Source organism: Thunnus albacares, chromosome 18 (genome assembly GCF_914725855.1).
Source record: "Thunnus albacares chromosome 18, fThuAlb1.1, whole genome shotgun sequence".
In the NCBI taxonomy this organism is placed as follows: Eukaryota; Metazoa; Chordata; class Actinopteri; order Scombriformes; family Scombridae; genus Thunnus; species Thunnus albacares.
Window position 1 is genome coordinate 14,267,221 of NC_058123.1, and position 22,869 is coordinate 14,290,089.

A 22,869-nucleotide genomic window follows, 5' to 3' on the forward strand; every position below is an offset into this window, starting at 1 on the left:
ATGCAATTAATTCTCTTACACAGTCCCTTATCCTAAAAGTCTAAATAGGTCAAGGTTAGGTAACTAGTTGCCAAAGCCATATTTCAGTCAATACTGCCCTTTTTAGATGTGTCGACTAATGCCAGACTGTAAATGGGATATTTCAGAAATAAATACAAGGGAGATAGTGTAAATCTACCAATGAGGTGAGTTAATTCACTTGATTCCAAAACAAATCAGCTTGTTTCAAGAGTTTTTTCCAATATCAAGGATCATTTTATACTAATGCAGTGATTTCCTTTATTCTGTCTTGAATCCAAATACTCACTAATTTCTAGATCATACCTGTTTCAAGATTATCTATAACAGAGTAATACCAACAGTAATCTCTAGAAAATTCCTGAAACAGCAGGTTTTTATTTCAGAAAATATCCAGAAATAGGGTTTAAGTCTTGAGACAAGTCACAATAAGGCAGATCACTGCATTAGTATCAAGAAAATGACTCTTGATTCTAGACAATTCTTGAACAAACAACAAATTCACATGTTCTTACCCTTTTTATTTTTCCTTGTTCTTTTTAGGGCTCAATAATAGAGTTAAAAGGCAAAATGGATGTTTTGCAGTGCACACATTATTTAGCACAATACACAGTAACGCAGTTTAGTCAGACTAAATGTTTCACTTTCTTTTAAGAAACAAACACATTTTTGTTTAACAGCACTTTATATCCTTTATGAATTCAAATTATTTAAATAATCTCACCCTGCTCGACTTAGTTCTAATGACTAACCTGAAGTGATCTTTAAATGAATGATTTTGCTCTATAATAAAGTTTTACTATTAAAAGTTTGAAGTATTCTTTAATTACTGATCACTTTTAATCACTGAAAGAATATTGTATTGATTTGATTTTCTAAAATCGGACATGAGACTTGACACTGATAACACGTCCCTGTCCAGAGAGAGCAGTGGATCATGGCCGATCTGGAAATTCAGAAACTGATTCAGCTCAAGTATATTTCTTGTTCAGTATTTTGACTTCCTGAACTGGCATTGCAATGAAGTAGTTGGATAGTAATCAAGCTGCTTTCTTTTTTTTCTCTTTCATTATTCCTTCATCCAAAGTAGGAGGGACTGTGACACTGTTGGCTGAATGCTGGAGGAAGTGAGACAGATCAGAGGCAGACAGTGTGACAGACAGACATATTACAATCAACCTTATCCATACTTTTATATATTTTACTATCACCAGTATTGTGTGTGTGTGTGTGTGTGTGTGTGTGTGTGTGTGTGTGTGTGTGTGTGTGTGTGTGTGTGTGTGTGTGTGTGTGTGTGTGTGTGTGTGTGTGTATTTGTTTTTACATTGTACATTGAGACTGCAATCTCCAACTCAAAGACTTCTCCATGGTCTTTGTTGTAACTACTAGAACTGACTAACTCTTTTCTGACATAGTTTCCATGAACAAAGACAAAGATTTTGCATTGATTCATCTCTCATAATTGACATGGATGTTTGTGTTGGTTAAATCCTGGGAGCAGATGTGCTTTTCAAAGAAAAAAATCTGGTTCTCTGATTAACCATATCTGTTAGATACCTTATCAAAAACTGGTAACTGTGGCTGTGTGAATGTATGAGGGCTAAAAGATATCACTTTATTGAATGTTCATTGATCTGAGATTACTTTTATTTCAATACCTGCAGGTTTATATTTACAAACTATTGAAAATATCAACAGTTTCGTCGTTAATTTTCACTTTTTCCTTGTAAGTAAGACTGATTCAAGAAAAACACCATAAGTGAGAATGCCAAAATGTTTCTCCACTAATCTGCATTTATACACGTATTACAACAAGCAAACTGAAAAGAGAATTAATACGTTTTAAATAAACACCATTAAGGTCCACCTGCACTTTATCAACTGTATGTTTTTATTAGTTCCAAAATTTAGCAAACCTATTATTCAATGTTTATTTGTATAGGAACAAGTAAGACTTTATGACACAGCCAGTGGTTCTCAAAGTGGGGTGTGGAGACTCCCAGGGGCCCTTGGAGGGGTTCCAGGGAGACCCCAGCTAAAAGGGGAATTATCTATTTTCACTATAGTTCCATCCTTAAGTAACACAAAGACAGAATGTATCACGATTTTGGTCATGGGTTTCATACCCATTTTGTAATAAAACATCTAAAAGCAAAAATCGTATCAGATTGGGGACCCTGGGACAAAATCTTATCAAATGGGGTTCCATGGTCTAATTTGTGTCAGTTTAGGGGTCCTTGACATGAAAGAGTTTGAGAGCCACTGGCCTAAGCTAGTTTGCAATGCCAGTCCCTAGATGTGCTTTTAAAATACAAAAAACTTAACAGTAAAATACATATGAAACTGCACAAGACTCAACAATACACACATATTATACATTTATATGAATACACACTTGAGCATGACATGTTAGACTGAACAACACAAATTATAAATTCATTCATAAGAGAAAAAAAGAACAAAATCATATCACAATGTGATAAATTTTGTTTTAAACATTGGTTACAGTATCCCCCACCTACAGTTCACTCTGAATACCATATTCATAACAATTACGTATTTTTTAAAAAACATATTACATATTTAAATGTAATAGGCAGGGTTTGTGTCAACTAATTTTTGATATATACAGAGTTGGAGCTCTGCGCCCTCTGCCGGCGGAGACACTGGCAGACACCGAACTGATGACGTGGTTCGGTCGGTTGACCAGAGCAGCAGCAGGATGGCCGACCAGAGCAGGCAAATAAAACTCGCTGCAGCCAAGAAAAAGGTAAAGTATTTTATAATTGACCCGGCTACATATCAGTGAAAGTACCGCTTCTTTTTTAGTCTCTGGGGGGTTAATCTGCCGGTGTTTTGTATTGTTGTTTTTTTTTATAAATTAATTTACGGAGCAGGGGTGTTGTCAATAACGTTACACGTCGACCGACCTCTGCGCTGTCGCTTGTCCCGCCTCTGTTGCTCCTCTCGAGGCTTCAATACGCAGGAGAGACCGGGGCTTCTTGTAGGCCTCGACTGATAGCATTAACTTTCCCAGATTATGTATACTATTTTTAGTTCTTCAAAGGCATCTATAGCATTACATGCTGCTTACTTAAGTCAAAGTGATGAACCTAACTTAGTGTGTTTGTCCGACGGTTTCATGTGTGTTTCTAGATAACGTTAAATGTGAATATTAGCAACCCTTAACGTGCTAACCAAGGCAAGTTAACGTTAGCAAACTGGCTAACTAATGAATAGTTAGCTATGTATTGGTGTAAATGATGCCACAGCCATTTGTCTTGTCTGCAGGATGGCTCAATAATCTTAGAAAATCGCTAACAAACAGGACTTTTAAAATAAACAATGTGGAAACATTGTAGCATAGTTAGCTGGATAGAATGACGGGGACTGTTTTGACAGCTGACACCCCTCTTCCCTGTCCTGCTGTGTGCTTTAGCTAGGTGTGTGTTAGGCTAGTCAGAGAGATGGCCTATCAGCTGTGAAATGTTAGCTTCAGGAAATGACTCGTCAGCATTTCTTTCTGCCCTCCAATCTTGTGTGGATGAGTGGTCGTGGTGATAACAATTGACACTTCGCTGCGATTCAACCCCAGTATTTTTTTTTAATAAAAATGGCAGTAGTCTCCCCGCAGACTTCCCTCTGGACCCCCACGACAGCTGTCAAAGGCCCCCCTCCAGTGGTTTGAGATGACTTGCTCTGAGCGATGTCTCTAGTTGGTTGAATGTTGGGAACAAATATAGAGGCCCGCTGTTAGATCTGCAAGGAGTCGTGAAATTATTTTATTTTATGAAATAGGAAACAGATGATTTATTTTTCTGGATGTCAGCCATTGCTTGCTGCCCTCTTGAATACACATCTACTTTCTTCCTTCTCTCATGTGCTGCTCAGCTGAAGGAGTTTCAGCAGAAGAGCTCCCCTACTAGTGTAGGAGGAGAAAAGGGTGGTGGAGGAGGAGGTGGTGGTGGTGGAGGAGGAGCAGGGGCCAAGAAGAAGAGGAAGGTGAAGGTACTAAGCCAACATGATGCACAATCAACAGACAGAAACTCTCCAGTCATGAATGTAAGTCACTCCGACTCTTTCCATTTATTTGTCTGCCTGCCATTCTGCCTTGTTGCACAATTAACAGTCTGTCTGTATCCTTGCTACTCCTGGTTACTCAAACCCAGTGTGACCCTGCAAAATCAATGAAAGTTTCCAAAACATATTTGTTTTTGTTTTTTTAAAAAAAACAGTGTTGTAGCATTAGAAACTCACTGTTATATTGGATGCTTACTAAAGGCAGACAAAAGTTTATTCTTTGTGTACATGTTATGCACACACAGCCTGCAACACTTAACAACTATTTCATAGTGTTTGCGGGCCGGTGCGCAGTATATACCTGATAACAGACATCCAGGTGCTTGTAGTGGCCTGCTTAGCCCTTGATCTCAAAATATTTCACCGGTTGTGACATGATACACATGAATTACTATCAAGTTTGCAAATGCTTTCCTCCTTCTCATCAAACACACACACAGAGGCAGCATTAACATCTATCTGCTGGCCAGGTGACAGGATGAAAGAAGTGTTTATCCAAGAATGGGACGTTGGACAGGAGACAGAGATAGTTTTGGCCCCTGACCATAACAGAGGTCATGGCCAGGTTGTAATTATGTAGCAGAAGTTATTTAATTAAATATGCTAAGAATTTCCAGCACACACATGCATGGTAAAGTAGAAGCTATGGATTCATATCTGTTAAGTTGCTAGATTTTTCTCAGCTGTAATAAATGTGTTATGATAATGTGCATTTGAGAAATGCTTATCTTTATCAGCTGACCGTCAGTTTTACATATTGCTTTGTATCACATCAGCTACTATAACGTGTATCAACTTATTTTTAGGGAACTACATATTTGTAATCATAAAAACACAGACATGAATGATTGGCTTTTGAAGTGTTGCCATCATGAGAGGCAGTCCTCTCTTCATTCTCTCTATTAATAGCTTCTTGTTTTATACTGTGTGCCCTTCTGATTTAAGGGACATGTACATGGATTGATCCATACCTGATTAATAATAATAATTAACAATTATCATTACAACAATGCCAAAATTATAATTTAGATGTGTTTGAATGAGAAATCATACTCGCGTAGGGTTAAAAACTATCGGTTGAGGTGGTGTGTGAAAGAAAAAAATGTCAACCAATAACAGTCGCATGTCTGTTTGAGCCCATTGATACTCGCTACTAACTCGCTGCTCATCACCGCTATTACATTTAAATATCAAGCACTATCGCCTTCTGTGTGAGGTTTTTAAAGCTCCTATAAGCAAATTGAGAGTGTCAGTGAGGACACACAGTGAAGCACGTGACTCCTGCACACAGCTTTCACACACACACATGGGCTGACATTCAGGTCAGTTTTCCACAGACCATGTCGGTCAGTAGTTTTCTAAGCCTGATTGGAATTCGGGCTCATCAGAGCTCGTGAGTTTGCTGCTGAGTCTGGCTGTTTGTTCTGATGCAATTTTTTTTTTCTCCCCCCCCAAACATGATTTATTTTAGTGGAGCAAGACTGGAGTATATTCATGTAGTGTGAAGCAGGATGAGACATCTGAGAAATCTGAGTGTGATGCTGACAACAGTAATTCAGCTTAGGGGTCAGAGCAGAGGAGACATTTTAGAAAAATGGCCACTCATGAAGATAATTAATGTTTTTAAGATTCCAGTTTTCACTTGATTTACCTCTAATCGAGGTAACCTCTAATGATTTTTAGTTTCTTTAGAGTTTAAGGCAGAGGATACTGTTGATAAATAGAGAAATAATTACTGAGTTGGTGCAGGTTATCAAAGCAAGAGGATATGTGAACAAGTTTAGTGTGTTAGTTTGTAGGGCTGACTGTAGAGCAAAGTGCAGCACTGGTCTTGAGCTCATATTCAAATATAAATGTTTAAATGAGACATTTTTTTATTCGGATGCAGCCAATATTTACCCAACCTCTCGGACCGTGCATACTAGCCTCAGTGTTTCCTCGTTCCACACCCTCCTCACTTCTAGACCTCTTCCCTCTTAGATTTCTTGTAGGAGCTACTTCTCTGTGCTTGTTTGTCTGTATTCTCGTGTCACTTTCTGAATTGTTCTCTCCCCATCCGCACCTCTTTTACCACTCCACTCTTGATTCTTCTTCCCTGTAGTTTGACAGTATTCTGAAAGCATTTAGCCAAAGCAATGGAGTAGTCCTACCTCCATATGGCAACAGTCAGGTGAGCTTCTGTCTCTCTCGCTTTCCTTTCTTTGTTTCTTCTCTGCTTGTTTGTTTTTTTTGAAGTTCTGTCTTCCTCTCTGTCTCTGCATCCTGCCGCTGTAAATAGCCTCATGCGCCTCATGTGGTATTTAATATTGTACCAATTCTTACCTCCCTCGTACGCCAAGTGCACTTATTCTTTCTGTTACATAGACCAAAAAAGCATGGGACAAATTTGAGTTAAAATTCTTGCATTGGCGCTGTGCTTTTTAAAGCCATGTCAAGAGAGTGCATTAATGGTTGAGAAAAGTGGATCATGCAGTTGTTTCTCTGACTTCATACCAGTGTTGCACAGTGGGTGGCATGAGTCTCAGTAGTTGCATGGCTGTGATATCTGCACCAGGGTGCATCATGCAGGCATGCATCTGGAAAAACAAGAAACATTATGTGTGTGTTTTGCTTCTCAGCTATATTGTCATCGCTACTTTTGTGTTGTTTTTAGTGTGTTATTTACACGCCCTCTTAAGAGCGTTATTGCAGATTATCGCTCGTATTAAGGTCAAAGTCAGAGTAAGTATAACTCAAGTAACTGAGAGGGGTTATTTGTCAGTAATTCAAATTACTGTTGGCATTTAGATGGCATAGTGTGAGTTTTTCAGCGCTTTCATTCTGCAAAATGTGAAAAAATTGGGGCAGCAACAGCAAAATAGCTTTCTTGCTACAGCTATCACAAGTAACAGCTTGCATTAAAGCACCGTGTAAGCTGTTTAACACAAAAATAAACGCAAACAAAGCCCCTCCGTTTTCTTATTACATTCCTGTGTCCTCTTAACCTGTGAACTATCATACATTCATGTGGACATTTAAATGTCAAACTATAACCTTAAACCAAGTCAGTACAGGAACCAGGTTATTTCACTGCATGTAAACACATGTAACTTTTGAAACATTGCGGTCTTTCTTTTGCTCTTTCATCCAAACTGCTCTTTTTCTTGGCATTAAACCAGCGTGTGCATTTTTTTGTGTGTATGTGTCGCCTCAGACCTTCGCTGACATGAAGGCCGTGGGGTCTTCAGTTGCCCAGCTACAGGAGGACCCAAAGGGGGAGCCTGGTCGCAGCTCACCTGTGTCTAATCCCGCTAGCTCTAATACTGCTACTAACTCTGCATCTGTCAGTCACAACACTGACCTGCAGGTGTGTTTTTCTCTCGCTTGTGTCTGTCATGCTCACTCCTGTGTCAGTGTCTAAGATTATATAAGTCATATAAGTCGATCTCCAGTTGCTGCATTTGTACTAATATATATGTGATGAATATAGATTCAGCACATCCCTGATTTTTTTTGGTTTATGGCAATAAATGTGCTCTGTCGTCATGCAAATTCCCCTTTATAAAATGTGGTCACTGTATTTTCTGTCTTCCTTTTCTATCTATCTATCTCTTACTGTGACTCTCTTCCTCTTTCGATCTGTCGTTTTGTCTGCAGGACTACCCTGACACCAACGGCGATGAGAGTTTAACAGAGGAAAATAGGTGGGTTACCTTATTACTCACTGCCGTTCAGACCCCATGTATTTATATGAAATCATACACCACCCAAAGATAATATACATACATATGCCAAAATTTAGCTCTAATACAGCTTAGATTTGATTGTTGAAGATTCATTGCACAGATTGCAGTCGTAATAATGACCAACCTGTTTATGTCCGTCCATGTGTATTTACATGCGTGTTATCCCGCAGACCACTGTCTTCCACAGAGAGCCTGCGACAGCTCTCGCAGCAACTGAACGGCCTGGTCTCCGAGGTAAGATGTTGCAACCATCAATGTCATCCCATCTTTCTCTCCCACACACAAGCGTTTCTTTGTCATAAGGTGTTAGACTTTTAACAATAACACACGGCCACAGATGTGCAATCTCAACGAGGGTGTGTTGCATCTATTCTTGGCAGGAATGCACTGAAAGCATTTTCAGATTTGCCAGTTGTTCCCAATGGCCTCAAGCATACTTGACAACATCAACTTGTGCAACAGACCAGCTTAATAGACAGTACCAGTCAAAAGTTTGGACACACTTTCTCTTTGATGCGAACGGGAAGGTATTTCCCAACTTATGAGTGATACTACATCTACTCAAGACTTGGTTCTAATTTTGCACTCAGTAGCCAAACAGGAAGTGAGGTTTTTGTCATGTTTGAGACACAGTTAAAATGCAGTGATGAGTAAAGATCAGTATCTCACTGATCTGATAGCAGCTCATATGTAAATATAATAGCAGACTGGTTTGTGTTAATCTAAAGAAAATGTTAAGGTATTGTTGACCCACTTTTTGATAAAATACAAGTGTTACCACTGCTCACTAAACAAATTTCCCATCTGCAATGCATCCAGTAAATTTCAGTGGGTCTGTATATAAAGTTGAATCATTTTGTGTGTTGGGAGTGCATTAACGTGCGTGCCTGTGTCATTTCAGTCATCCACAGCGTATGTGAACGGGGACAGTGCACCTTCTGTCAGTGAGGGAGAACTGGAGGTAAGATGGTAATCTAATACTCTAATAATCTGGCAACTGAAGACTTGTTTATGACATTTTTGAAACCAAAGTTAGAAGTCAGTCAAGTCATACATTAGTCCGTCCATACCATGTGATTTACAGTACAGCGGCAGACGCAATCTGAGGCACATTTCTCCGCAGTATACTAGGACGACTTCTCAGCATGGAAGTATTTTATCACGTAACGCTGACATATAAAGTTGAACTCAGAGTTGCTTTTCTCTGGCAGCACTTTATTATTTGTCATAGGATACTGTGCTGTCTGAAATAGTAAGCCTCATGTTTTCAGCACTGTCAATGTAATCTACCCAAAACTCACTGTGACTCTTTGTGTGAGGGTGACCTTTTGGTTTTGTGTTATTTAATTAACCACACAAAGAACACCACATTTACTCCCACCCCACCCCAAGTGAGCCCAAAGCCTAAACTTATCATAATGTGATACGACATTGAGGTGTTTTAAAAATGTGTCATAATTAATAGTTATGTCTCAGATTGTATTAAAATTTGTAGAAGGAATGAATGTCTGGCTGGTTTGGTGGGTGATTGATACAGTATTTGAATGAATGGAAGCATGGATGTCTGAAAAAGATAAATCAGATTAATAAGATTAAATATCACAATGTAACAAAACTCAAAAAGAATTATGGCAGTTTATAAATGAGTATCATCCTGTATATTACTGTGTTAAGCGGTCTGTCTGGTGAAGCCTGTAGGAGAGGTGCAGAAACACGCTGTTGTGTCCCTTTGCACCATGTAATATTATTTTAATGACCACACCATGGGATGACTCTTAGATCAGCACGTTAAATGCAACTTGGAAGCCCTCAGCACTGGGCAGGGACTTCATGTGACAGTCTAGAGAAACTGAGGTCATGTGGTACCCATCCACATTTTGCAAATGATACTAGATCATTATGAAGACCCATCTATCTTTCAGCTGGCTCCATTAATCAGTTAAACAATCATCACATGTTTTAATTATTTGCTTTACGTCTCACTATTGAAAGCACATTTTTGCACTACTTAAGATGCTATCGTTTGTCTCCATGTTAATGATTCACATTTGATTTTTTTCCCCCTCCTCTCATGTGTCTTTGTCTTTTACCACTACACTTTATCCCTCTCTTCTTATGTTTTTTATTTGATTTGATTTTTTTTCCCTTTTCCGGATGCATGTTTGCACGTAATAGAGTCGGAACCAGGAGCTGGCTGCCGCCCTGGAGTCCACCAACCTAACAAACTCTCAGCTCAATACCAAGCTAGACCAGCTGGTAAGAAGCTGTTTATGTATGTGTGTGTGTGTGTGTACTTGTGTGTGCACGTCAGTGTGATTGGAGTTACCCCTCTCCAGCCATCCCACAATTACCACACCAGTGCACGTACTGTACGCATTCAGCATGTCATCACACACTTGAGGAAGTCATGCATGGTTTTCATGTTATTTATGTATCTTTCACTTAGGATGACTAAAAATGCATTTCTACAAAGTATAAAGCAGCATAAACAACTGTTGTATAAGGTGTATAAGTATACTGTACTGCAATAAACTCAAAGCTTAAAAACAAAATCTTAATATGATATAGTAAACCAACAGAATGGGTTAATTATTTCACTACTTTGCGCTGTCCCTGTCGCTGTCCCTGTCCTGTCCTTTCCTGTCTGGCATGCACATGTGGTCTTTTTTACCAGAGGTTTGGTTATGTTTTATCAGGCTAGGGTAGAATTGTGTAACACTACTGGAGTGACAAAAGAAATGTTGACCTTTCCCTGACTTAAATTTATATCCTGTTGGTCTGGCAGGCACAGCAAACTCAGGAGCTCACAGATCAACTACAAAAGGTAAACAGTTTTTTTTTTTTTTTCCCCCTCTCTGTCAGCTGGTCTTCCGTGTTCATCTCCATTTTGTTCCAGTCGACTGAATTTTCACTTCCTTCCTGGTTATTCATGAATTTCGTATTTTTAATTCCTTCAGGAGCGAAAAGAATTTGAACAGAGATTTTCAAAAGAGCAAGGAGCCATGCGGGAGCAATTACAGGTAAATACTCATACCCCAAAACACATAAAACACACGCATTTTAGCTTTTCTGAAGCAGTTTCATGACAGGAAAAAACAGGTAGATGGCCTCAATGTACTACCATGTAATGTATGAATATTTAATGTCAGAGTTTCTGATGTCTCTGGTATAAAATTTATAGAAATTTCTTTCAAGAACACATCTACCCCATTCCTCATCCTCACCCCGACAAGCATTTGTATATAACTATGTAGTCTGCTAAGCAAGGCTGAAGCACTGAGTATAATTGTTCTGTTAAGAGTTGCATTTACTTTGTCTAGATGTAAAATCAGTTGACAATGTCTGGTTGCTTTAAAAGCTGTCTCTCTGTTTGTCTGCTCTCTCCGAAGGTTCACATCCAGACCATAGGTATACTGGTATCGGAGAAATCAGAGCTACAAACAGCACTACAATACACACAACAGGCTGCACGACAGAAAACCGGTGGGTGTGTTTTATAATTTCTGGCGCATGAATGAATGAAAAACTTCCATCTTGGCAAGTCCTCACCCCTACAGCAGTTAGTTAACAGTTTGCGTGTGTCTCTGTGTGTGTGTGTGTGCGTCTAGTCGAGGCAGATGAACTGAATAACCGTCTGCAGGCAACAAAGCAGAGAGTGTCAGAGCTGGAGAGAACTCTTTCCACTGTTTCGACACAGCAGAAACAGTTTGAGAAGGTAACAAGCATTGCAGTCATGACTCCCTCGTACACAGAATTCACTGAGATATTAGGAAGAAGATGCAATATATATAACGGATGAGATAATTACTTTCATACAGTCATACACAAAACACATATACAAGCTTTTTCATTTCTGTTCTTTCATTTATTTCTGAGATATTTTATTAGATTCTTTAATTAAATTTGTCCCTTTTTTGTCTCCAGCACAACAAAGAGCTTGAAAAGGAGAGAGACAACCTGAGGCTAGAGGTGTTTAGACAAAAGTAAGTCACTTTATCCCAGCATGCACTCGGCAATGTATTTCAATAACATGTCCACAGCAGATGTTCTAATTTACTAAGAATCGCTTTGCCGTTAATGATGGTCATTAGAGTCCATCAAATTATACGCTTTGCAACAGATGATATGAGCAGGTTTCCCAAGTCCTATTAGAAGGTTAAAAATGATGAACGGTCTCTGCGTATGTGTCGTATCTGCAGTAATGTGAGCGAGGAGTCGAAGCAGCAGAGCTCGGAGCTATCGGAGCAGTTGAAGCTTAGTGTACAGGAGAACGGAGCGATGAGGCTGGAGCTGGAAGATCTTCGCAAGAGGCTGGAGATGGCTGACCTCATGTTGCAACAGGTGAGTTCATACACATCAAAACTCTTTTACCAGTGATTGGACGTGGTGGGCTAACTCTGTAGTCAATGTAATGTAATTTTGTGTGTGTATTACCTGCATTTCTCCATTTCTCTAATGGTTGTGCTTCTCTGTATTGGTCCAGTACTCCAGTCAGTCAGATCCCACCACTGCCAACCAGCAGGTCCAGTTACTGCTGGAAGAGAAGCAGCAGCTGGAGACACATAATCACCAGGTCTGTATACGAGGACCTTTGTCTTACAGTTATTTTATTATTTGCTGGTGTCCCCTACACTCTGTGATATTAGACTTTGATATTCATTTTTTAAATTATTTTAAACCTAATTAAGACTACTATAAAATGTATGTCTTAAAACCTGCCTCTTAATCTTTTATAACCAGAAAGTCTTGCTTTTGGTAACAGCAGGCTTCTGAATTAAATCCTTGCAATGAAGCTAACATGCTAATACCGCTATTCCCTTTATGTTTGTGATGCTGTAGCTGATGGAGTCGATTGCCCAGCTAAAGACGGAGAGGGATTGCTATGCAGAGCAGATCCAGGAGGAGGGCCGTGTATGGAAGGACAAAACAGAACAGCTGCTAACACAGGTAAACTAAATGGTAACATTAACAGAGAGACAACAGATGAAAACTTGTATGTTCCTTGTTGCCGTTTCTTCTATTTTGGCATCAAACAAATGAGTAATTGATGTGTGTCAATGTCTGTCTTGTAGGTGTCATTGGTCGCAGAGGAGAGAGACAGAAACATCAACCGAGTCCAAGAACTGGAGGCCAGCATCGCAGAGCTAAAAAATGCTGCAGGTAAGAGGTGCACGCTGTCTTTCTCTAGTGCTTCTTCGTCTTCCTCACTACTTTTTTCTTCCTTGATATGAAGAACACCTTTAAAAAAAAATGGGCATCATCCAGCAATATTCCCTGGATTAAGGTGCTCCTCAAATTAAACTTCAGAAGAAAAAAAAGCCACTGATACATTTGCAGCCTTTGATAGTGCAAACAGTTTGTTTACTAGTGTTCAACTAGTAATTAGTGCTGAAACGTTTCTCTATTAAAGGCTATAAATCAATAAATATTCACATAGGAGTTTAAAAAGTTCAGCATCATCTCTTTCATCTCAGCATCAAAGCTTTGGTATACTGTATGAACTTTCCAAATACCAGGCACATACAAGCAACACAGCTACCATACTCTCTTCTTTCTCTCTAGCAAGACTATCAAACTTGGTAACTTTCATCTGTCTTCTTCTCTTCCAGTGTTATTGTCCCAGGAGAAAGAGGCTCAGGGTGATGCAGAGGCTCAGTCCTCAGGGCCATCAGAGAGTGAGGTGGCTCTGCAGGAGGCACTCAACACTCTGCAACAGGAGAAAGACGCTCTTACTGCACAGTACCAGGCACAGGTTAGTATCACACCGACACACGCTCGAACAATCCTGCTGTATCGTAATCACAAACGTCTTCATTTTTAAAAGATTATACAGGACACCAATTGAAATTTCTATAATCAGCCTGTGTAATATTTCCTCTAGCTGCGAGATAACGAGCAGCTGAGTCGCCTGTGCGCAGAGCAGGAGGCGCGTCTGGGGGAGCTGGAGCGGCAGGTGGAGATCCAAGCCCAGGAGGAAGAGGACCGCCGCCGGATGTTGGAGGATGTTCAGTCAGACAAGGCCACTATTAGCCGTGCTCTCACCCAGAACCGTACACTGAAGGACCAGCTGGCTGAGCTACAGAACGGTTTTGTCAAACTGGTGAGGCTGAAAATCTCACTGTCCATCTGTCCTTTTTTTTTTTTTAATGACACATTTTGCAAGTGCTGTTATTTATTACTTCACGTTTCTTTTGTTTCCGTCCTTGCAGAAACAACTTCTTTTCTTTTTCATGCACCCTGCTCGGTGTCCTTCCCTAAATTAATTTTGTGGGGTTTTTTTTCGTTTTGGATTTTTTATATCTTCATGTCTTTTCATGTATTTTTGCTGATTGCATTAAGATTTGATTAATACCTCTGTGACTAAAATTTGAGTGCTCACAAGTTAAGTACATTTATTTCCAAGTATTACCTCAGAGGGTGGGAGACTGCTGCCTTTAAGCCAAAATTCCTCTTACTCCTTCATTCGCACAGACTAATGAGAACATGGAGCTGACCACTGCCATTCAGTCAGAGCAACATGTGAAAAAGGAGCTGGCTCGCAGGATGGGTGAACTTCAAGAAGAACTGCACAACTTCAAGGAACAGGTATGGTCTCTCGTACATCGCTCTCCATTACATAAAAAATGTGCTGCTTCACGTCAAACATTTTCATTACAGTTGTTTTCCGCATCCTCTTGGTATTAATTCCCCTCTTTGCTCTCTTGCCTCCAGCTGGAACTGAAATGTACGGAGACTCAAGGTCTGATGGAGCAGAGGGACCAGGTAGTGGCCCACCTGCAGCAGTACTGTGCTGGCTACCAGGCTCTGGCCTCAGAAAGGGAACAGCTCCATCATCAGTATTTGCAGCAGAGCCAGCTCATGGACCGGCTGCAGCACGATGAAAGCCAGGGCCGCGTGCAGCTGGAGATCAGTCACAATCAGCTCAAACAAGCGCAGGTGTGTATTTCAGGAATAAGACCACATGACTGTTAGTGATGCGTAAAAAATAAGTAACCAGTCCTGTGGTATTTTAATTGAGTGCAGTAAACATCCACTTACAGACTAATAGAATATGTACAGACTGATTTGAAGGGTTTGAAGTCATTACATACTAATATTATGCAAAAGTGAGCAGAAGTAGGTTAATCTTTTAAAATGTGCAGTGTAACCTCGCCTACTGTCATTGTCCCTTGATCTGTCTAAATTAACTTGTTTTGAATGACTCTCTGTCTCCCCCTACAGGACCATTTGGAGCAGTTAGTCAGAGACAACGAGCAGCTGAAGTCTGAGGTGAAGGAGCTGATCAGCAGCTCAGCTCTTGCCACACCACTCAGAGACCAAGGTAACATTTCTGTAGCGCTGTTATGTTGGTAATTTTTGCCCCAATGTTAATTAACTGTCTTGTCAAAGCGTCTTCGTGTTGTATATCTCTCTGTGACCTCCTTTTTGAAATTCATTGCCAAAGAAGTTCCCTTCACAGGCACTCAGCAGCATAACGGCTTTCTTTTTTCACATTGTTTCCTTTTAAAGATATGAAACAAAGTCCTAGAAAACTGTAGTCTTTCACAAGAAACAAGGACGCCGTGTCATTGATGCAAAGCGCCTGACAGCTCTAATAGCGGAGCTGCAGCAACAGCAGGCTCAGACCTGCAGTTTCAGTCTAACTAGTGCCACCTACAGGCAATGAAGGCAGTTTAGACCTGCAGATGTACACGTGCTGTCGTGCACCAGCTGCAGGCAAGGAAATAATATCAGCTGTCAGCTATCACCATGGGACCACTGACTTAAGAAATTGGAAACAATGTGTGTAGAAATTTATTATGAAGTTTATTATTCATTTTAATTTGTCATTATGTCGTCCAGGAGATGGAGTGGAAAGCCAGTCCCTGCAAGAGAGCCCAAAGCAGTCCTCCTCCATAGTTATCCCAGAAGACTTTGAGAGCCAGAAAGAAATGGTGAGGAGGGTGATAAATGTGTTTCTTCAAAAACTAATAATGCAAATATGCTTTCTTTTCCTTTGCTTTGCTTTGCGTTTGCAAGTTCCAGTGCAAGTATTACAGTATGAATTAATTATTTTTGTTTGCGATGATGTGACAGTCAGTGGTAAATATTTGAAACTAATTCGTGAGATGAGTTTACACGAAGGTTTGGCATTACCCTAATTTGAACCTGTTCATCTTCTCCCTCCCACCATCCTCACCACCACTCTCTGTCCCCTCTACAGGAGGAGTTTATCCGTGGAGCTTTGGCTCAGTTGGAGGCAGAGAGGGACGAGGCCAGGAGGCAACTGGAGGAGGAGCACAGGCTCCACATGGCAGCCCGGCACCAGGCTGCTGTGGCACTCCGCCTCGAGCCCCAACAGCACAGCCACAATCCTGTTCATGACCATCATCACGAGCACGATCACGAGCATGATCACGATCACGATCACACTCAGGGCCAACATAGTCACTGTGAACACAGTCACGAGCATTCAGGTGAGGGAAAACTACATTTTTTGGTTCATGTGCAAGTTCTTATGAATACTTTTAAGCCTGCGATGATGATGATGATGATTCTAATCTTGTACTATGTAGATGATGTATGTGGGGTGCATCATGTAAACCTCCTTCTCTTTCCCCAGAAGGAGGAGTACCAGTTGAAGTTCATCAGGCCCTACAGGCTGCCATGGAGAAGCTTCAGCAGCGTTTCACCTCCCTCATGCAAGAGAAAGCTGACCTGAAGGAGCGGGTGGAGGAGCTGGAGCATCGTTGTATCCAGCTGTCTGGAGAGACCGACACTATAGGTGTGACAGTGGGATATTTTTGTTGTGCATATGTATTGGTTTCTAAATTAGTCTAAAAACACTTAATTATCATACATCAACTTCTCTGTATGTCTCTCCAGGCGAGTATATTGCTCTGTACCAGAGTCAGCGGGCCATAATGAAGCAGAAACACCAGGAGAAGGAGCAGTACATCAGCATGTTGGCTCAAGACAAGGAGGAGATGAAGGTACTGCAGAGAAACTATTTTAATCAAAATATAAATGTAATGTAGTTGCATTAGATGTTTCTGTGGATGCATGTTTTTGCTCAGTTACCAACATTCATTCAGATTCATTAGAGACTAAAGGGATGATCGATCCTGACAGATGTCACGTTGTTTATTTCCTCTTTTTCATCTCAAAAATCTTTTGTCATGATGATCCTAAATCTGATCCGGCTTCATTTTTGACAGCTCAGATGGAAACTGACAGACTGCACTTGAAATTCACTGTCGCTGTGTGATTTCAGTAATTAAGTTAACCTCCAAAACATTGTGCAAAGTGAGGTTTAGATACTTTCTAGGACCGCTGATTGCACTGTTGACAATCAGAAAAAAACTGAACTGTTATTTTCAGATGGATGCATTTTATTAGAGTATTTAAACTGGTTTAGAAATCAGTCAGTTCCTAGAAAGCACTCACACACTGACCAACACATCCTAAACAATCATCTTTCCCACATGATAGAATGATTTCATGTTGCCAACAGTTGTCATGTTCAATAGAAGTTCCAACAGTAAAATGTTTTCCTCCCAAATGACCATTTTCCCGTCTGTGCCCCGGCTGTTCCATCCATCAGGCGAAGCTGGCAGAGCTGCAGGATCTGGTGATGAGGTTGGTGGCTGAGAGGAACGACTGGTACAACCGTTACACCGGAGCCGTAGCCGGTGCGGGCACAGTGAACCCTGACCTGCTTCCTGTCGGGGAGGATCACACTCACCCAGAGTATCACGTGCACACACACGCGGAGCTGAATGCTGTCAGTGGAGCAGGTAGGAATAACCAGGAGTATGTGTACTCACTACATGATCGATCACAAAAACAGTTACACACCGATATGTGTCCAGATGATGGTAAGAGGGTGAGTGTTTGCTCTCTTGAGCCGTATGTACCTAACAGATTGAGTATCAAATCCTGCAAGATCTTCCATTAGTGTTTTATTGACTACATGAACATCAGACTACAGCATTTAACTTAATTAGCACAGCTAGAGTCAGAATAACTAGTGTAAGATACATCCTGATTAACAACACGCTACTGAAGATGAATAGACAAATTCTGCTTCTGCTTTCTGAAGAATAAAAGTCTTTAAGACACGTCCTCTTTTATTTCAGTAATGTCACCATACTTGCTCTTCCTCTCTCTCTCCTGTGCAGAAGCCATGGAGGTCATTCCTCTATCAGAGCCCACCACAGACCCAGAAGCACTTTCGCCCCAGACGCTTTCACCCGGGTCAGGCCAGAGCGACTCCAAGCCTCTGGGGCCCAAGGAGGACGGCACAGCCCAGCAGATCATGCAGCTGCTCCAGGAGATCCAGAACCCACAGGGAGCGCTGAGATCACCCCCCTTCCTCGGGGAAAACCCCTGCATCCCCTTCTTCTACCGGCCCGACGAACAGGACGAAGTCAAGATCCTGGTGGTGTGAGGCGTGGGTGCGACAGAGGCTGGTGTGTGTGCGTGTGTGTGTGTGTGTTTGTGTGCATGTGTGTTTGTGAGAGAGAGAGAGATCTTGGGCATGTCTTGAAGTATGGGGAAAATTAAAACACCACAGTTTACAATGTGTGTTGCTTATGAATCATATTTACAAACACTGCTCAAGATATTTGACTCCCCACAAACTGGTCACAGATAAGAGAAACTCTTTGACTCAGTTACATTTAAATGTCCCCCCCCCCCCTCCCTTCCCTCCCTCCCATGTCCTGTGTGCTGGCACTAATGTGTGCATGGTTAAAAAGAAAGAGTAGTTTCTTTTTTGTTAATTTTTATGTTTTTTTTGTCTTTGATGCTCTTCCCAGAGAGGAGATAATCAGTGTTCCTAAACACAATCGGATTATTCCCCTTTCTGCAATTTTTAATCCCCATCTTCCCCCCATCTCTTACACATAAGTGCAATACAGGGGCTATATATTATATATTTTGTCCCCTCGCTCATACAGTACTTAAAGAGCTGTCTGAAAATTAGCAGCTTGTTTATGTGCAACTTGATTTTTAGTGCAAATCTTTGTTTTTACACCATTCACTGTTCACATGCCAAAAAAAAAAAGAGCATCACGTTTGAATGTACTAACCCGAATATCGACCTGTATGTCTGCGTAACGTGGGGGAGAATTGACGATAGTGAAAGGGTTCAGCGAGAGGAAAGGAGGTTGGGTGACCCCAACTAAGAAATGCAGAGTGAGATGTAAGTTAGAGTTGAGACAATAAAGGAACTTCGTGCACGTAAAAAGCTTTTTTTTTTTTTTAAACTGCGGGCGCTGTTCCGTTTCAAAGTCAAGAGCTCGCCAGTTGTATGAATAGGTTCAGGAAGACGGAAGCAGGTGTTGCAGATGGTACTGTTCCTAAAACTACCTTCTCTCTCTATTTTGTGTTTTTTTTCCTCTCAACACTGAAAATAAGTCCTATGTGTGTGTACAGTCCAAAATGTTAATATATGTGAAGCGTTTGTGTTTGTCAGACATCCTGTTAGACTGAAACAAGTCACCACCATTATGGAACGGTGGTTTCTGACTTATAGAGGGGATAGATGCTATTTAAAGACCCCATGGAGAAAAAAAAACTACTTTTAGTCGAAGTTATTACGGCATTATTTTTGGAGAAGGGCATCTTTTTCAAAGTGTAATTAAGATGAATGACATTTATTCTTTTAAAGCGCTTTGGGTGATTTCCTCATTGTTTCTGCAAGTTGTCCTCATTTATCTTTGCCGTTAGCATGTTAGATATTAAAGTGCGGTGACTTTAAGAGATTAAAGGCAGTGCAGGTTGTGTTAAGATCTCTTTTATCTGCGATCATAACTGGCATCCCTAAAATATTTTTGCAACACTCGTCTTTAACTGAGCTCCAACTTCAGGTTTCATGGGGTCTTTAAGTTTCTAAATGATCGGACGCTATTAACAAGTTCTTTTCTGTTACGTTTAGCTCTACATATCAAAGATGAATTACTGCACATCCTTTATAACTGGACCGGCGGGTGTGTATGTGGTGTGTGCGTAGCCCAAACTGTTCCCTCTTCAGCCGAAGTTGCATCCGTTGTACTTTTTTTGTAGAGTTCTATCAGATTATATAAGTACGATTGCACTAAAACTGTACAAAGCTTCAGCTCTGTCCTCTCGGGCTGCTCGGACAGTGTTTCTACCACAGAGCCTCTAGCTTCTTTGGAGGAAACGAGGGGGATCCTATGAAGCCGTGCTGTTAAGCTGAGGGTCCCGTGTGAAGCAAATGAATTTAATTGAAAGTGTTTTGATGTGTGTGTGTGTGTGTGTGTGTGTGTGTGTGTGTGTGTGTGCGCGTGCGCGCGTGTGTGTGCAGTGTTGCACTCGGAGGATGGACGAGCTGTGTAAATATCAGAAGAAAGTGAAACGAATGAGATCGCTCAGTTGTAGAAGTCATGTTATTCCATGGGACCAATCAAAATTTGAGAAAATGAACACCTCTCTTCCCAAAACTACAGAACGAAACCAGTCAAAAATTGTTATGTCCCTCTTATTGGATAACAGCACGTGGGTACATCTACAGCTTTAGGAGAGAGATGCTCAAGTTCACAAATAGATTGGAGTTTAGAGCTCTTTCCCTCTATAACCAATAACCAGGAGCTACACTGTCACTGCTCAGTTTTTCCATTTCACACCAAATCTCGGCAGAGGCCTCTGTTTATGTGAGAGTCTCTCCATGATTTGACAATGTAAAGACATCGGAGTCTCACTTACCAGTCATACAAATATCCCATGGGCTACTTTTGGAGGTATTTTACCCTCTTAATTCAGATGAATTTTGAGATCCTGTCTGTTATGTTTATTTTGAGGTAGATGACACATTTAGTTAAATTATTCAATTGTACACATGATATTTATCGCGAAAAGCAACAAGACAGAAAGCATTAGTGCAGATTCTGTTGTTTTAAGCCTGTAATAGAAAATCAAAAGGTGATGAAGGTGTAAGGTATGTAGAGGCCATATGTATTTGGTGTTGTTTACAGGTGAAGTAAACTGCGCTGTGTCTACCCAAAACTGCAGCATTGCAGTAACAGGTAGTTTTTGAATAAATTTACTCCATCATTCTTGATTTTAAAATTCCTCGCTTCTTAGCATTCTGTCACTTTTTAAGTTTCTTTGAAACATGCCACAAATTTTCTTTTTTTTTTGTTTTTGATTCTGGGAGTGGTCCGACCAAGAGGTGAATATATAATAAAAAGATAAAAAACCCTTTTGTGTCATTTTGGGGCTTGTAAAATAAAAATTTAAAAAAACATGATAAAATGATTTCCCACACTTTCTAATAATTCACTGTTAAATATGTAATGTGTGATTGAAACAAATAGCAATGAGAAAGCATTTATTGTCTTTACTGTAAAACAGGTGGTGTACATACTGTAACTGTGTAACATATTGTATATTCATTATGCCTGGTGTGTGGGGGAAAAAGCTGCTCTGCCGTGTTTGCTGGCAGTGTGGATCGTGTGTCTGTTAGTACAGAGACGGGGCGTCGGCGGTTACTGACTGGCTGTGGTTTAATACAAAGATTGACTAAAAAAAAAATGAAAATATTCTATTTATTTGGAATAAGTTAGTATCTCAACTAATCAGTTTTAATGTAAAATAGAAGTGACTGGTGGATGGAAATGAAGAATCATTCAGAGAACTGATTTGTTCGAGGGCTGCTTCTGACAGGAGCTTTTTGATTTTTTTTTTTCTCGAGTAATATTTTCTCCCCTTCTACTGAATAAAACTGATTGAGCAAGTTAAACGCATCGTGTCTGTGTTTCTTTATGATTTTGATACTTCAAAATGTTCTGCCCGAGACCCTGAAACTGAAGCAGCTGAACATAATTAAGTCATCATTAATGTTATTATGTACTTTTCATACTGGAAAATGTCAAAAACTTTTCAGTGAAAACAGAAAATTGCAATCATAATCACAAATAAATACCAAAGTTTTAAGAGATCATCTCACATTTGGCCTCTAAATTTTTGAGCCTCTCATTTATCTTTTCAAAAATATATTATCTTTTTTTTTTTTCTCTTTCTTCTTTGTCAGGTTTGGATTTCAAACCCATATTTATGCTGGAGAAATACCTGAAACGAAGAATTTAACCACATACTTAAATGTTTTGACTTCTTTTGGACACGTGAATTTTTTCATACAGTCAAACTTATTTAGTTCTGAGACTAACATCATTTTATTGTTGATTCATCTGCTGATTAATTTCTCAATTGTTTCATTTAAAATATAAGAAAATACCCATCAGAATTTCCTAAATGGACTTATTCAAGCTCCTTGTTTTGTTCGACCAACTGTTAAGAAAACCTTAAGAAATTCAATTTATATTCAGTCATAGAAGAAAACCAGTAAATATATGAATTTGAGAAGCTGGAACCAGTGAACATCTGCCTAAAAAATTACTTAAATGATCATAATTATCATAATTATTGCCAGTTCATTTTCTGTCCATTAACTAATAGATAAATTGTCTTATAATCGACTCACCTTTTCACATATTCTTCAACATTTTAAACAAACATTATCACCTCTTGTGTAGATCAAATGACTCATCCTCCAACGGCCACAGGTTCAAATCAACAGCAGGACATTTTCAAGAAAAGCGTATACTCTGTATTGAGAATGCATTATTGTCATTACCTTACTTGCTCCAGACTCACCATGCAGTCACAATAGGCTTCTTAGTTCCTTTGTAGTTCTGTCAGGAACACTTTCATTATTTATTAAAGACTCCCTCCATCCCTCCTTATTGTTCCTTCACTTGGATGTTTGAGCTTCAACGTGCACAATGATGTTTGTACAGAGTTTGTCACTTGAAGGCTGTTTTCATATTCATCTGCTGAAGGAGGAAAAGTTCCTCTGTGTGCATCTTAAATCTGAGTTTAAGGCGTACGAGCATGATTTAGTGACATCACAACTGGTTCGGGAACCAATCATGGTCCAGTTTCAGCAAAGTAGGAGACATCTTGAGTCCAGCAGTTAAACTTTTGAAATTAAAAGAGTAGACGTACTTTTAAGAGTTTTTAATACAGTTATTTAAAGGTAAAT

The 22,869-nt window shown here is 40.1% G+C and overlaps 1 protein-coding gene across 5 annotated transcripts; it reads left to right on the forward strand.

The window, feature by feature from the left end:
- The first annotated feature begins 2,689 nt into the window (after positions 1–2,689).
- Positions 2,690–21,567, forward strand: golga2 (golgin A2). Of its 5 annotated transcripts, none has more exons than XM_044333273.1 (27): positions 2,690–2,788; positions 3,910–4,080; positions 6,200–6,268; positions 7,735–7,781; positions 7,994–8,057; positions 8,725–8,784; positions 9,999–10,079; positions 10,609–10,647; positions 10,781–10,843; positions 11,213–11,306; positions 11,432–11,538; positions 11,748–11,806; positions 12,023–12,164; positions 12,307–12,396; positions 12,663–12,770; positions 12,896–12,983; positions 13,433–13,575; positions 13,705–13,923; positions 14,295–14,408; positions 14,535–14,759; positions 15,045–15,144; positions 15,666–15,757; positions 16,027–16,279; positions 16,426–16,587; positions 16,689–16,795; positions 17,407–17,599; positions 17,984–21,567. In XM_044333273.1, exons 1-27 carry the CDS (start codon positions 2,741–2,743, stop codon positions 18,250–18,252), a joined length of 3,207 nt encoding a protein of 1,068 aa, XP_044189208.1. In that variant the 5' UTR covers positions 2,690–2,740; the 3' UTR covers positions 18,253–21,567. The 5 variants fall into 5 exon arrangements, with proteins under 5 accessions (XP_044189208.1, XP_044189204.1, XP_044189206.1 ...); XM_044333269.1 differs by lacking the exon at positions 6,200–6,268 and adding an exon at positions 7,292–7,444; XM_044333271.1 differs by lacking the exon at positions 6,200–6,268 and adding an exon at positions 7,292–7,444 and having other exon boundaries at positions 16,429–16,587.
- The last annotated feature ends 1,302 nt before the right edge of the window (positions 21,568–22,869 follow it).

Excerpts from the sequence above, each read along its gene's own strand:
- golga2 (XM_044333269.1), top strand. The coding sequence starts at position 2,741 with ATGGCCGACCAGAGCAGGCAAATAAAACTCGCTGCAGCCAAGAAAAAG. Across the intron at positions 12,165-12,306 it reads CTGACCTCATGTTGCAACAG|TACTCCAGTCAGTCAGATCC; the intron begins GTGAGTTCATAC and ends GTATTGGTCCAG. Across the intron at positions 14,760-15,044 it reads ATCAGCTCAAACAAGCGCAG|GACCATTTGGAGCAGTTAGT; the intron begins GTGTGTATTTCA and ends CTCCCCCTACAG.